Source organism: Aspergillus aculeatus (genome assembly GCF_001890905.1).
Source record: "Aspergillus aculeatus ATCC 16872 unplaced genomic scaffold ASPACscaffold_1, whole genome shotgun sequence".
In the NCBI taxonomy this organism is placed as follows: Eukaryota; Fungi; Ascomycota; class Eurotiomycetes; order Eurotiales; family Aspergillaceae; genus Aspergillus; species Aspergillus aculeatus.
The window spans coordinates 2,431,794-2,445,200 of NW_017962976.1; the positions used below are offsets into that span (position 1 = coordinate 2,431,794).

Genomic DNA, 13,407 nt, shown 5'->3' on the forward strand with positions numbered 1-13,407 from the left:
TGGATGTAGACGAGATTTACAACTTCTTCATCTTACTACGGTGATTGCCTTTATCTAACTTATGGATTGTATGCCTAATATATAGGTACTGCGTATTTCTCTATAGTTTCTCCTCCCGCCTGACTGCTTCCCATCCTCCTTCCTCACCTCCTTCTTTTCCTATCCTACCCTTCTCCTCTACCCGCCGATTCTTCATCATAACCTGCTCAGCCACGATCCAGACGTGCTTGAATCCGATTCAATATATCCTCAAGGCCCGCTGCATCCACGTTTCTAGACTTATCCTCGATGAGTGTCCTCCTCTCTTCGTCACGAGGGATGAAGCTTGCTGGAAATGGAGGCGGTCGAAGGAGTCCGCCAATTTCTAGGAGATCCCAAGAATCCAATTTCAGCTTCATTCCATCTGACGAGCCGACCTCAATATCGAAAGCCCATAGTATACTAGGGATCAAAACCTCAAGCTCCTTCTGAGCCAGATACTGCCCCGAACAGGCTCGTCGGCCGCAGCCGAATGCAAGCAGCGGCAGATTGGGGTCTTCAATCCATCGCTCTGGGCGAAAGGAGGCGGCATCTGGTCCGTAGGTATCGGTGTTTAACACGGCCGACCAATGATTGAGTATCACCACCGACCCTTTCGGTATATCATAACCCATGAACGTGTCGTGCTCGGAGCTGCAGTGCGCTAACGATCCGACCGTGATAGGCCGCCAGCGGAGAACCTCGTTGATGAAAGCTTTTGTATATGGCAGCTCGGCTATATCATCCAGACTAGGAAGACGAGTTTTTCCAACCACGGCATCTAGCTCCTGCTGAGCTTTTATCACTTTGTCACGGTGCAGGATGCATGCCAGGATGCAATATCGGAAGGCTGTGGAGGTGGAGTCGATGCCGGCTTGGAAAAGCACGCCAACTACATAAAGTAACTCCTCATCGCTGAAATTTCCGGTTCGTTCCTTCGTCTGGACATGCTTTGTGAAGTTCCATCCTGGTGCCTTTATAGCGTGTCTGCTGCTTTCTGCAAATATCCGCATCGCCTGCTGATGGAAGCGATTCCCGAATCTCCTCCATGGGTTGATCAGGCTGGGCAGTTTATTGATGAAGGGCAGGATATCTACCAGCCAGAACCCAGAGATCGCACGCATCGTCTCCTCGACAAAGTCAGACATCTCCCGGATCACCGGCTCATCTCCTTGGAGGCGTTGACCATACGCAAGGCTGTACACCACGCTAGATGTAAAGCGGACAATGCTCTGGTCCCAGTCTTTTGAATGCAGCAGGTCGCGGAGAGTCAGCTTAGTTTCTGCCTCAAGGAGCTCGTGGAAATGCAAGGCCTTGCTCGGTGCGAGAATAGTCTTATGGATGCGGTTGTGCGCCCTCCACTGCGGCCCATACGGTAGGAAAACCGTGTGCATCCCGTGGGACAAGTTCTCTAACGCCATCACCATTCGAGGCGAGAGCTATAGATGCGGCCTCTCTTCGCAAATAGTTCATTGGCAATCGAAGCGCTGCCTATGATAATGACGGGTCTCTGCCCCAAAGAGAGGCCCACGACTGGTCCATACTGCTTGTGCCATTCATCGAAAGTAGACCTGACCAAGCTGGAAGGAAACTGATGAAGATTCCCTATCAATGGAAGACCCCGCGGGCCCGGGGGAAGTCTATGGCTTGACCATCTTTTAGTATGCCTGAGCCAGATGAAGACACACATAGCAGCTATGAAAGCTATCGTCTTCCAATGTTGTGACACCATAGTCTATGTTGTGATGAAGCCAATCTCCATCTCACGGTTCCTGATGTGTGGTTTGAAGCTACAGCAGGTTGTCTTCCATTATATGTGAACTAGGTTGAGCAACTCATGATGATCTCGTGGTTGGTCTACATACTACAGCCTCTCGATGTTGGCTTGCCGTCTACTAAAAGTTCACGAGTCCGTTTCTTGTACGTGCTCATATCCGGATTGATGCAAATGCATGACGCATTCTGCACTGTGATTGTCGACATAGCAAATCCCAGCTCAGACTGGATAGGTCTTCTTCTTCATGCCCTAGGAATATTCGCCGGGTCAATTCACCGGGCGTACATGGTACGAAGATTCAAGATCATTTTCCAAGTGTTACCTGCAGTGGCATTCCAACTGACAAGAAAAGGTGTCATAATTCCTGCACGGCCAGGAGTCAAAGACTTAAGCCAGATTCTGACGTGGGCTAAAAAGGCAACCGGCTTAGTCCGAATGCAACAGATGGAGACTGAGGTCTGCTGACATTGATTATTCGTGTATCGCACATACCTACTTCGGATTGGTTGCCACACAGATCCGGGTGCAAGGGAAGACCTGCCGGATATCTTGTTGCCCGTTGTTTCTACTTGAACAAGACTAAAAGACCTCGCGACAGGTCTAGCTACCCACTTGATGCGTGTATACACCTGTTTGTCTGGTCTAGTACTTGGACGCAGGGAGTGCGAGCAAAACATCGATTCGGCCGAGCAAACCTGTAGTGCTTTTCCTAGAGTCTCGGTTTCCCGATTCCCTGTTTTCCCGTTATCTGGCTCCTCCTCAGACCTAACTTTCAGCAATGCTTTAAGGTTGTTTGCCGGACCAGTCCACGTTTCCTTCTCCTTAGATATTTCCCTGTCTGGGCTTCACGTCATGAATAAGGTTAAAAATGACGTCGCGAATGGCTCGACGCATGCTGTGCTACGAATGCTTCCCTGGCCTAAGCACCCTGTCTTGCATGCTATGTTACACACGTTTCCCTGCCACGGATGGTTGTGGGAATGGTTCATGCAAGGGGCATCCGGTCTTCACGGAAAGCTCAGGTGTCAGTCGGCCCTTCCGCTCAGGCGAGACCTCACTTCATTATTGATACTCAGAGTTCCATTCACGAGGTCCTTACTAAGACGGCTGCGAAGTGTCATCGTTCTACAATTTCACACTGCAAGGAGGGTTTGCAGTATTGAGGCCCGCTGTGATAAGCATGCAAAAGTTTACCGAGGACAATTTGGTAGGTGAGACCGGTATACAAACATTCAATTCTATAGACTGGAACTGAAGTACAAATTTAAAATATATCATGATTATGGCAGCATACATGAAACTCTGAAAGAAGAAGCAAGGTATGTTGCAGATGCCGCTATGAAGACAAAAGATAGAATCCTGAAATTCGTCAGTAGCTGCACACCATCCACCTTGAAAGTTTACCTTTGGGCTCAGCTTACCATACTCCTGTTTTGCGTCTCTCCATACCTGCGAAAGTTGGAACCCGCCCTGCTGTGCAATACTGCTCATTTGCTCTTCATTCCATTTGCCACTACGGAAGAAGAAAATCTTCTCCCCGTGATGTACCGTCACTGACGTGGCGCCGCTCGTCAAGGTGACATCGCTTTCGGGGGAATAGAAAGTCAGGATCTCATTCTCCTCCCGATCGTACTCGAGGAGGCAGTTCCAAACCACGTCGTTGAACAGATCCGCCCGGAGCAGCTTGTTAACGTGAAGTAGGCCATAGCGGAGGAAGAGGGACGACAACCCCCCTTCGGGATTGTAGGCTTTGAGTAGCTTGCTCTCGTCGGCACAAGCGTCCGCAGAAACCAAGAATTGGCAGCGCATTCCTGCAACGGCGCAGGCTTGGCGGAAGTGGCCCATAAGGTCGCCTGCTTCGGTCTTGGAGAGATTTGCCACACTATTGCCGACCCAGAGAAAGGTGACTGAGCGTGTGTGGAGACTGGCGGTGTTGTTGGCGATCCAGTCTACGCAGTCGCCATATGTGCCGAGCAGACCGGAGATGCTGATGTGCGGGCAGTGCTTGAACTCTGCTTGCAGAGCCTGCAGGCTGGTGCGCAACGCTGATTCTGAGACGTCCAGGGCATAGTATTGGACCTCCTTGCCTTGTCCAGCAAGGGCGGAGAGTATGATTGCGGTCTTGTGAACGTTTCTAGGATGGGGTCAGGCAATGAGTATAATTCATGGAAAATGAGATCTTGAGACCGGGCGAACGCACCCACACCCTAGCTCGACCAACGCAGACCGATCAGGGAGAGCGCCCGCCATCCTGTCTTTGTGCGTCTCGAGGATCTCCAACTCCTTTGACTTGGGATAGTAGTGAGGACAATTGGTCCATTCATTGAAGTTTTTGAGCCCCTGCTCGTCCCAGAGAAGAAGTGACGGAATCGCCTTGCGCGGCTGCGACAGACCAGATATAACGCATGACTTCAGGTCGAGAAGCTCCAAGGACTTTCGAATGTCGCGAAGAACGGGTTCCTTGGGAGCCCGCGTATCGAGCGATAGTGCCGAGGATGGCCCAGTAACTTCGCAGACGGTGGTCATAGACATTTCCACGGCTTGATCTAATGACCTTCAGAATATATAGAGATTGAGTCGGATTGCTTCGGCTGAGATGTCTAGCTTACCGTTTTTAAAGTCAAGACTGGCGGCGTGTTTCGTCAAATTTAACATGATGACAGCGTAGTCCTGTATAATTACAGCATATGATGAGCTGTGCCTGTGCCTGCCACACGCTCATTCCCAAGAGTGGTCATCTGTTATGCCAGGTTTGACACAAATGTCCCTGCTGATGGCATATAACTCTCGAAGATTGACGTACTGTCCATTCATGCCGGCTGCGGAGATCCCTTGATAGGTTGTTTAGGCTTGACGGTCTTAAAACTAGGTTATCGACTCGGGCAAATCCCTAGAAATGTAAGATAGGCACCACAATACGTCATGACTCAAGTCACGTCAGGTAGAGGCCTGCACAGAGCATTGCTGACGTACCCGAGTAAGAGCAGTTGTGGGCTGGGGTCCGGGATAGACATGATGGTCTCCTGCGTGTGAGGAATGAACCCTCCATTTGTGAGCAGCTGTGTGGTATAATAATACCCCATAGGGTGCCTTGCAGCTGTCAATTCGTTGAGTCACGGATCTTGTTGTTGCTGCATGTCTGAAGAGGATTGTCTTCTTTGAAGGCATTGCACACATTTACCCTGTTCAGACAGGTTCCGCATATTTCAATAAAATCGTCGAAGATTCCTCGGATTGGCGGGATATGGCTTGATTTGAATCAGACCAATCAGCTCATGGAAGAATCAAGGTAGTCTGCTGGCGTGAAGTTCGGCATGTGGTGTGTGGGAGTGGTTGAATACAAGAGGACTCGGGAGAAACAAGGCAGCTGCTGATCGCCACGCAAGACCCTCCCATATTCCTTTTTCAACTTCTCCAACTCCAAGGGACCTTACTCCTTCTCGATATCAGTATGAGGAAAAAACTTGAATTTTCGAGATGAGACACACATTTCGTTCATATTTATATTCAGCAGCTAGTCGTTCCAACGGAAGTGAATCCTCTTAAGACATTCTTGCCTTCATCACCTGCGCCATACTCTTCATACACACCTAACAGCTGCTTCTCTTAACCTACAATAAACCACCAAGAAAGAGAATCATGACAAAAGTCGACAATTCCGAAGATGCCGCCCCTCAAGGGTTCAACCAACCCACGAAGATAATCAACACTAACCGAGAATCGCTAGAATTAGTGGGTGACACCGAGCGCGACCAGAAGCAGCTGCAGCAATTGAACTCCTTCAACCCCCCAAAACACCAGCCCGCCAATGTCTGCATACATGAAATGTTTCACAAACAGGCAGTTGCACATCCTGAACGCGAGGCCGTATCCGCTTGGAATGGACAGTTTACTTTCGCCACTCTCGATCGCCTGTCGTCCTGCCTCGCGTCACACCTACTGAATCGAGGAGTCGCAATCGAGGAGTTCGTCCCGGTGTGCTCCGAGAAGTCACACTGGTATCCCGTGGCACTGCTGGGGGTCTTGAAAGCCGGGGCTGCCTTTGTGCCGTTGGATCCATCCCATCCTACCCAGCGCTTAGAGGAGACCTACCGCGCCGTCGCAGCGAAGGTGATCATCGCCACCAAAGCCACGGCCGAGACGGTCAAGTTTGCCGACAGGATTGTCGTGATTGATGAAGATGAGGATGGTGATGTCACCGCTCTTGGGAGAGGGGCAACCACGCTGCACCCAGAGCCAGAGGTTCCCTGCACCAGTACTGCCTACGCAGTCTTCACGTCCGGGACTTCCGGAAAACCGAAGGGGGTGGTTATAGAGCATCGGTCTCTATCGACTAGTGTGTTGGCTAACAGTGTCGCGCTAAACATCCATGAGAAGACCCGTGTCTTCCAGTTTGCGTCCCATGCGTTCGACGCCTCCCTGTTGGACATCTTCGCGCCATTGGTCACGGGCGGTTGTGTGTGCATACCCTCGGAGGCTGAGCGGAAGAACAATCTGGCAGAGGCATGTCGTCGGCTGAACTGTACTTGGTCCTTCTTGACTCCCTCACTGACAAGGGTGTTGGCGCCGGAGGATTTATGTACCCTGCAAACACTGGTGATTGGAGGCGAGGCTCTGCGAGAAGGGGACATTGAGAACTGGTTGCCTCGTATGCAGTGCATCAGCGGTTACGGTCCCACCGAATGCACGATCGGCTGCATGGCTACGACGCTACAACCAGGCATTCGGCCTGACCCGTCTGATCTGGGGCGAGGGGTTGGAGTCAATTGCTGGGTCGTTGACCCCGACAATCATGACAGATTGAGCCCACCGGGGGAGGTTGGAGAACTGCTGCTAGAGGGACCCATGGTCGCCCGCGGCTACTTCAAGGATCCTGCACGAACAGCCGAAGTGTTCATCAGTCCCCCGGCGTGGCACAAAATGTTGAGACCCCGAGGTGATCGGATGTACAAGACAGGGGACCTGGTGGTTTTCGACGCCGCGAAAAGCGCGATCCGTTACGTTGCCAGAAAGGATACGCAGATCAAGCTCCACGGCCAGCGTCTGGACACTGGAGAGGTTGAGCATCATATTCGGTCAATGCTCCCAAGAGCCGTGGATGCTGTGGTAGATATGATTCATCTTGCTGATGAGACTTCAGCCTCAATCCTCGTTGCATTTCTTGTTCTAAAATCAAATAGTACAACAGCGCACGTCACCAAAGTAGGATGGCTTGAGGAACCGACGGATGACCTGAGCACCAACGTGGAGATGCTTAAAGCAAAATTGTCCGACCTTGTTCCTGAGTACATGATTCCTAGTACATTTTTACCTTTGGTGTCAATGCCTCTCACGAACAACGGAAAGAGTGACCGGAAAATGCTTCGCAATCTGGCGGCGACTTTGACCCGACATGATCTCCGCAGGTATAACGGGAACTATGCCGTCGAGAGCAGCAGGCCTTCTAGACCAGTTGAGCGCAAGCTTCAGATGCTGTGGTCGAAAGTACTCGAGATTCCAGTGGACGAGATTGGTCTACAAGATGGCTTCTTTGCTCTTGGTGGCACTTCTGTCGCGGCCATGAAGCTGGCCGGTCTAGCGAGGAAAGAAGGCCTCGAATTAGACATAGCCGACTTATATGGTCACCCTGCCCTCGAAGACATGGTGACCCGAGTCCGCACTGTCTCGAGAGGTAGCGCAATCCGGCCGTTCTCTCTGGTTTCTGCCAGTGAAGACTGCAAGCAGATCGTTACAGAGACCATGAAGCAGTGCGGGCTCAGCCACGAAACAGAAATTGAGGACGTGTATCCTTGTACACCGTTGCAGGAAGGACTTATATCTCTCGCCGCTAAAAGACCGGGCTCCTATATTGGCGTGTTTCGGTATGAAATGCCTGCGAAGGTGAATACTCACCGGTTCCAGTCTGCATGGGATGCGTTGGTCGACGCTCACCCGATCTTGAGGACCCGATTTATCCAAACCAGCAGTGGCAAGATCTACCAGGCAGTAATTCGGAGGTCAGTCGCGTTAGATGTGAGCTCGCTGAACGGAGAGGGATTCAGGGCAGCAAAAAGTTCGCTTTCCTGCGAGCTCGGACAGTCCTGGATTCGTGCACATCTTCACAATACAGCATCTACTTTACAGCTGCCGGCCTTCACACTGACTGTGCATCACGCTTTGTCCGATGGCTGGGGCCTTCCCGTACTCCTTCGGGACCTCGAAGCCGCCTACAACGGACAGACACTGGAAGAGAGGCCATTCAGTCCTTTGATCGAGTACATCGGGCGCACGACTACCGAGCGAGAGGCGTATTGGCAAGGCCGCTTCACTGATGTGCAGAGTGCCAGCTTCCCTTCGCTACCCTCCCCAGCGTATATCCCAAAGGCTACGGAAATGCATCCAATCTGTATTCCCGTGAACCATCGGGTTGCAAGTGAGTACACACTTGCTGACAAACTCAAGCTAGCATGGGGAATCATCCTTTCCCTTTATACGGAGACCGCCGATGTCGTCTTCGGCCTCACTGTTAGCGGACGTGGCGCTCCTGTGCTGGGCGTCGAGGATATGACTGGCCCGGCAATCGCGACCATCCCCTTGAGACTGAATCTCGATCCAGAGATGACCGTGAAAAACAGACTTCAGCGGCTGCGGGAGTTCTGTGTTGCCGCGATGCCATTCGAACACATAGGGCTTCAAAACCTTCGCCGCCTTGGTCAGGGATCTAGCAAAGCTTGTGATTTCCAGAGCCATGTTGTCATCCAACCCGAGGAGACTGGCAGTGATTGGATGTTCGCAAAGAAGCAGGACTATTCGGAAACTGGAGCATTCAGTTCCTACGCAATTACCTTGATCTGTCAGCAGAGACCGGGCTCAATAGAGATCGAGGCGACATTCGATCCGCATGTTGTCCCCAGCGTGCAAATGGACCGATTGTTGACGCAGCTCCGACATATCATGCAAGTTCTGATTTCTGAATCTGAAGAAGCTCGTCTGTGTGAGCTGGACACTATCTGTCCTGAAGATCGGTCACACTTGAAACAATGGAATACCGCGCTCCCCGAGACAGTGGAAATCTGTGCCCACGAGTGGATCCGAAAGCAAAGTCTCGAGCAGGCCAACGCTCCAGCTGTGTGCGCTTGGGATGGCAGTTTCACTTACGGGGAGATGGAGCAGACCTCATCTGAGATGGCTGCCTATCTCCGAGGACAAGGCGTAGGTCCTAATGTGTTTATTCCTCTCTTTTTCGAAAAGTCATGCTGGACCAGCATCGCAATGCTTGCAGTGATGAAGGCCGGAGGCGCATTTATTCTGCTAGACGACTCTCATCCAGTACAACGACTGCGCGGAATATGCGATGATGCAGAGGCGCCTTTCATTGTCACGTCGGAGAAGAATGCACCTCGTGCGGGTCAAATTGCAAAATTTTCCATCATACTGGGTGATTCGCACCGATCGTGGCCACAGAATCAGACTGAACCCGCAACTCCCATGCCACGGGTCAAACCCAGAGATGCCCTCTATGCAGTCTTCACCTCGGGCTCGACGGGAAAGCCTAAAGGCGCCGTTATGTCGCATCAGTCGTGGTGCACAAGCGCCAAAGCCAACAGCGTTGCATTGTCATTGCGTCCTACTTCCCGCGTCTTTCAGTTCGCCGCCTACGCTTTTGATATCAGCATCGCAGATCATTTGCTGACTTTCGTGGCTGGCGGTTGTGTTTGTATTCCTTCTGCCAAAGATCGAGAAGGAGACCTTGCGCAGATTATCGGTAGACTCGAGGCCAATTGGGCATGCCTAACGCCGTCTGTGGCGCGCATTATCGAGCCTCGAAACGTTCCATCCCTGAAGACGCTGGTACTAGCAGGAGAGCCTATTGCGCCGGAGGATATCTCGACGTGGTCACCAGCACTTCACCTGTTAAACTTATATGGCCCCGCGGAGTGTGCCATTCTTACCACTCTGAATCAAAATGTCAACAACCCAAGTGATCCGAACAACGTCGGGCCTCCGACCAGCGCAGTGTGCTGGGTCGTGGACACAAGAAGCGTCGACAAACTAGTACCTATTGGGACAGTGGGAGAGCTCGTGGTCGAAAGCCCTATTGTAGGCTACGGGTACCTCAACAACCCGACCAAGACGGCTGCCTCCTTTATCGCCCCAGAGGCGCACCCACCGTGGCTGCGGCGATTCCGACGCACAGAAACCGCCCGTTCGCGCCTCTACCGCACGGGCGATCTGGTCCAGTACGCAGAAGACGGAACCCTGAGGTTCATCGGCCGCAAAGACACACAGATCAAGTTGCGCGGACAACGCATCGAGCTGGGCGAGGTCGAATACCACTTGCGCCGCAGTTTCCTTGACGCCGCCGAGGTCGTGGCCGAGGTTGTCGTCCCGAACGATGATAGATCACATAGCCGAAGGCAGCCGACCCTGACGGCCTTCATCCGTCCGCGGGAGCAGACTAGCCAGAAATCAAGGCCCTCGCTTCTTCAAGCGCAAATCGCCACAGCACTAACAACCCTGCGCGCCTCCCTGCCCCCATACATGATCCCGACGGTATTCCTCTGCGTAGATTCATTCCCCCTGAGCAAGTCCCGCAAGCTGGACCGCGGCCAGCTTCGCAGCATGGCCGCTGCACTGCCCCGAGAGGCATACCTCGATGCGCCCACCCTGCAGAAGCGGGAGCCGTCCGGCCCAGCAGAGGAGATGTTGCATCAGCTCTTTGCGGACACTCTGAAGATCGACTCCGCGGAATTCGGGATCGACCATGACTTCTTTAATCTGGGCGGCGACTCCATCCTGGCTATGGGTCTGGTGGCGCGGGCGCGGGCGCGCAGCTTGGATTTCACCGTGGCGGATCTGTTTGCCTATCCCACGGTGGGCGCACTTGCTGGGCAGGTGATGCGTTGTGGTAATTCGTGAATAGATCTGCTCGGTTGGATGGTCAGATCAGCTTGGATAGAGTTTTGTTCTGGATTCCCAGCCATGGCATTTGGTATTCTGGAGTTGGATAAGCGGATATTTACCAGATGTTCAGAAACATGTCTCAGAGTATGTGCAAAAGCCACATCATGTTCATTTCCGTGCAGTGTAAGGACGTAGATTCGAAGTAGCGCTCTGGGTTCTCTGGACCAAGCTTATATTGTACACCTGATTTATCTGTACGTCATGTGTGAATGCCGAGTACCAGTACTGCTCGGGAAGGTGGAGGGAGAGCTACCATTTTTTCAGGGCCGTATCAAGCAAGATGAATGGGCGTCTTCGTACGGTCATTCTACGCATTTTAGCATGTTTCTAGATTTCGAGCATGTTCACAAAGTATTTCTATGTCTATTGGACCGATGCTGTGAAATGAGGTTTCCAGATAAGATGCCATGTCCACTGATCGCGCTAAACTGGATTCGAAGCTTCCGCTGAGTCAGCGGGACCCACCGCGCTGACTTATGGTTACCTTTAAAAGCAGAGGAGCGTGGATTCTTAGCGTGGTGGGACCTTCTTTCGTGGACTGCGAGAATGTAGTGTGATGTGTAGGTTACTGTATCTTGAATGCTATGTATGGATACTGGGTTTGGAACTGATGCTTACAGTAGGTATATTGGCTACTGATCTTATCAAGATACTAACCAGAAAATACCCTATCGATCGAGAAAGTAGACTTGATATACACTAGAATATACAGACGAATCAGAAAGTATAGCTCTAGACTTGCATCCAACATGGCCAGTCTTATCAACGTAAATCCCCCGGCACAATGGAGATTCCAGTCTAGTACCACAGAGCCTTGTTCCAGAACACGCTGCGGGCGTTGGCCAGATCGTCCTGGGTCAGGTACATGGTGCTGTTGAAGACGAGCTGGGTGGCGGTGTAAGAACCGTTCAGGTACTTGGGCCAGTAGAGCTTGTCATCCGCCCACTTGGTGTTGGGGTTGCCGGTGAGGACGAAGGAGAGGAGGTATTTCTGCATTTTGCGCTGTGGGGGGTTGGATTGTGTTAGTCGGGAGGGATTTGTTATAGGTCAGGATGATAGGAGGAGGTACGGTACGTACTGCAACGGTGGAGTCGACGTCGGAGTCGCTGGAGATGGCGACACCTGCGCCAGAGGAGGAGCTGCTGCTGCTGCTGCTGCTGGAAGAAAGCGAGTAGGTAGAGTACCCTGTTGCAGTATTTGTGAGCATCCAGTTTTCGTGAGTGGCTGGGGTTTCTGGGGGGGCTGTTGGCGGAACATACAGTAGTAGCTTTGGTCGGTGCCGTGGGTAGCCTTGCTCAGGGCGACCATCGCGTTCCAGGTGTTGTTGTTCATGGCTTCAGTGAGGGCGAAATTGTGGGCGGTCAGATCGAAGGACTGTCTCATGTCTGCGAACCGGAGAGCCTGGCTCGAGTAGCTGGAGGCAGGGTACAGCTTGAGGGCCTCCTGGATGACGTTGTCCGTGATCGAAGGGAAGAAGATGCGGAGGTTCGTGATGATGTCCTGCTCGGAGGAAATGGTCGTCTCGCCCTCGTCGGTTCCCGTGTTGGCTTCATGCTGCTCGTGGGAGATGACCAGGGGACCGCTGAAGTTGAAGTGCTTCTGGTACAGCTGGGCCTCGTAGGTGTCCGCCACAAAGTCGCCGTCCACGCGAGGCTGGAACTGGTAGTCATAGGCTTCGTAGACATCGTTGGCGGCATCGGTCAGGTTGGTGAAGGCAACGTTGCGCAGACAGTCCAGGTCGCCGCCTGTGCAACCGACGGCCTTGGAGACGTTCTGGTAGAACGCTTCTCCGTGCTCGTGACCAGCGCCGGGGACGAAGCCCGGTGACATGATGTAGGCACGTCTAAAGAGCTGCTCGGCATGGCCGGCGAAGCGGGTCATCTGGAACAGGGGCATGGAGCCACCGGCCGAGAAACCGACAGCGGTGATTTCATCGGGATTTCCACCAAAGGCGCTGATGTACTTGTGCACCCACTTGAAAGCGTGCTCAACGTCCCACAAGGCAGTATTGGGAGTGCCACCCTGGTGGGCCAGGGAGGGGCCATTCGCCAGGCCAGTGAATCCAAGACGGTAGTTGGGAGCAACAAAGATGAAATCTTTAGAGAGATCGAATAGACCCTCAGGCGTATTCTGAGACTTTGATCCTGCAGTGAAACCACCTATATTGCAGGTTAGCTAAAGCAACGGTGAGGTGGCGCCAAGCGGAAAATCATACCGCCATAGGTCCAGAGCATCACAGGCAGGTTGCGGCCTTGAGCATTAGCTGGAGCCCAGACGTCCATGTAGAGACAGTCTTCCGTGGATGCACAGTCTACGTCAGATTCGGCAAGACTGCCATTGTTGATGGCCTTCTCAACGGGAGGCCATTGCGGCTTCGCGAAACGAAGGTCACCAGTAGGAACCGCGGCGAAACGAACATTCTGGTACTTGTAGTAACCGATCGAGCCGTTTCCAGCAGCAGGGGCGAGGGTGCAGTAGTCGAGAGTAACAGTGGCACTTTGTGACGCCGCGGTGGCAGTAGGAACAGCAGCAACTGACGCGGCTGTGCCTACCAGAAAGAGTGCAGTGCTTAGCGAGCGCATGGCGAAACTTCTCAAGGGGCGGTGAGATGAATGCTTTGGTTCGTTGATGAGGAATGAGGGCTAATGCTCCATTTATAGACCTGTCCA

At 52.6% G+C, this 13,407-nt stretch overlaps 4 protein-coding genes across 4 annotated transcripts; 1 reads left to right on the forward strand and 3 right to left on the reverse strand.

The window, feature by feature from the left end:
* Positions 1 to 206: 206 nt before the first annotated feature.
* ASPACDRAFT_38569 (uncharacterized protein) lies at positions 207 to 1,439 on the reverse strand (the record flags this gene model as incomplete). Its single annotated transcript, XM_020200465.1, has 1 exon — positions 207 to 1,439. The coding sequence occupies one exon, from the start codon at positions 1,437 to 1,439 to the stop codon at positions 207 to 209; it is 1,233 nt and encodes a 410-aa protein (XP_020061344.1).
* A 1,640-nt stretch (positions 1,440 to 3,079) lies between these two features.
* On the reverse strand, positions 3,080 to 4,479 carry ASPACDRAFT_1851954 (uncharacterized protein). Its single transcript, XM_020197224.1, has 4 exons — positions 4,405 to 4,479; positions 3,996 to 4,341; positions 3,217 to 3,929; positions 3,080 to 3,154 (listed from the first exon to the last, which is right to left on the reverse strand). The coding sequence occupies exons 1-4, from the start codon at positions 4,448 to 4,450 to the stop codon at positions 3,132 to 3,134; spliced, it is 1,128 nt and encodes a 375-aa protein (XP_020061345.1). The 5' UTR covers positions 4,451 to 4,479; the 3' UTR covers positions 3,080 to 3,131.
* Positions 4,480 to 5,251: 772 nt separating this feature from the next.
* Positions 5,252 to 11,913, forward strand: ASPACDRAFT_1878108 (uncharacterized protein; the record flags this gene model as incomplete). The annotated part of the gene is made up of 3 exons (XM_020198127.1): positions 5,252 to 5,475; positions 5,523 to 10,624; positions 11,830 to 11,913. Exons 1-3 carry the CDS (start codon positions 5,460 to 5,462, stop codon positions 11,911 to 11,913), a joined length of 5,202 nt encoding a protein of 1,733 aa, XP_020061346.1. The 5' UTR covers positions 5,252 to 5,459.
* A 349-nt stretch (positions 11,914 to 12,262) lies between these two features.
* On the reverse strand, positions 12,263 to 13,227 carry ASPACDRAFT_8845 (uncharacterized protein; the record flags this gene model as incomplete). Its single annotated transcript, XM_020206120.1, has 2 exons — positions 12,263 to 12,897; positions 12,954 to 13,227. Coding segments are annotated over 2 exons (909 nt in total), but the record flags the coding sequence as incomplete, so codon positions are not given.
* Positions 13,228 to 13,407: the final 180 nt, after the last annotated feature.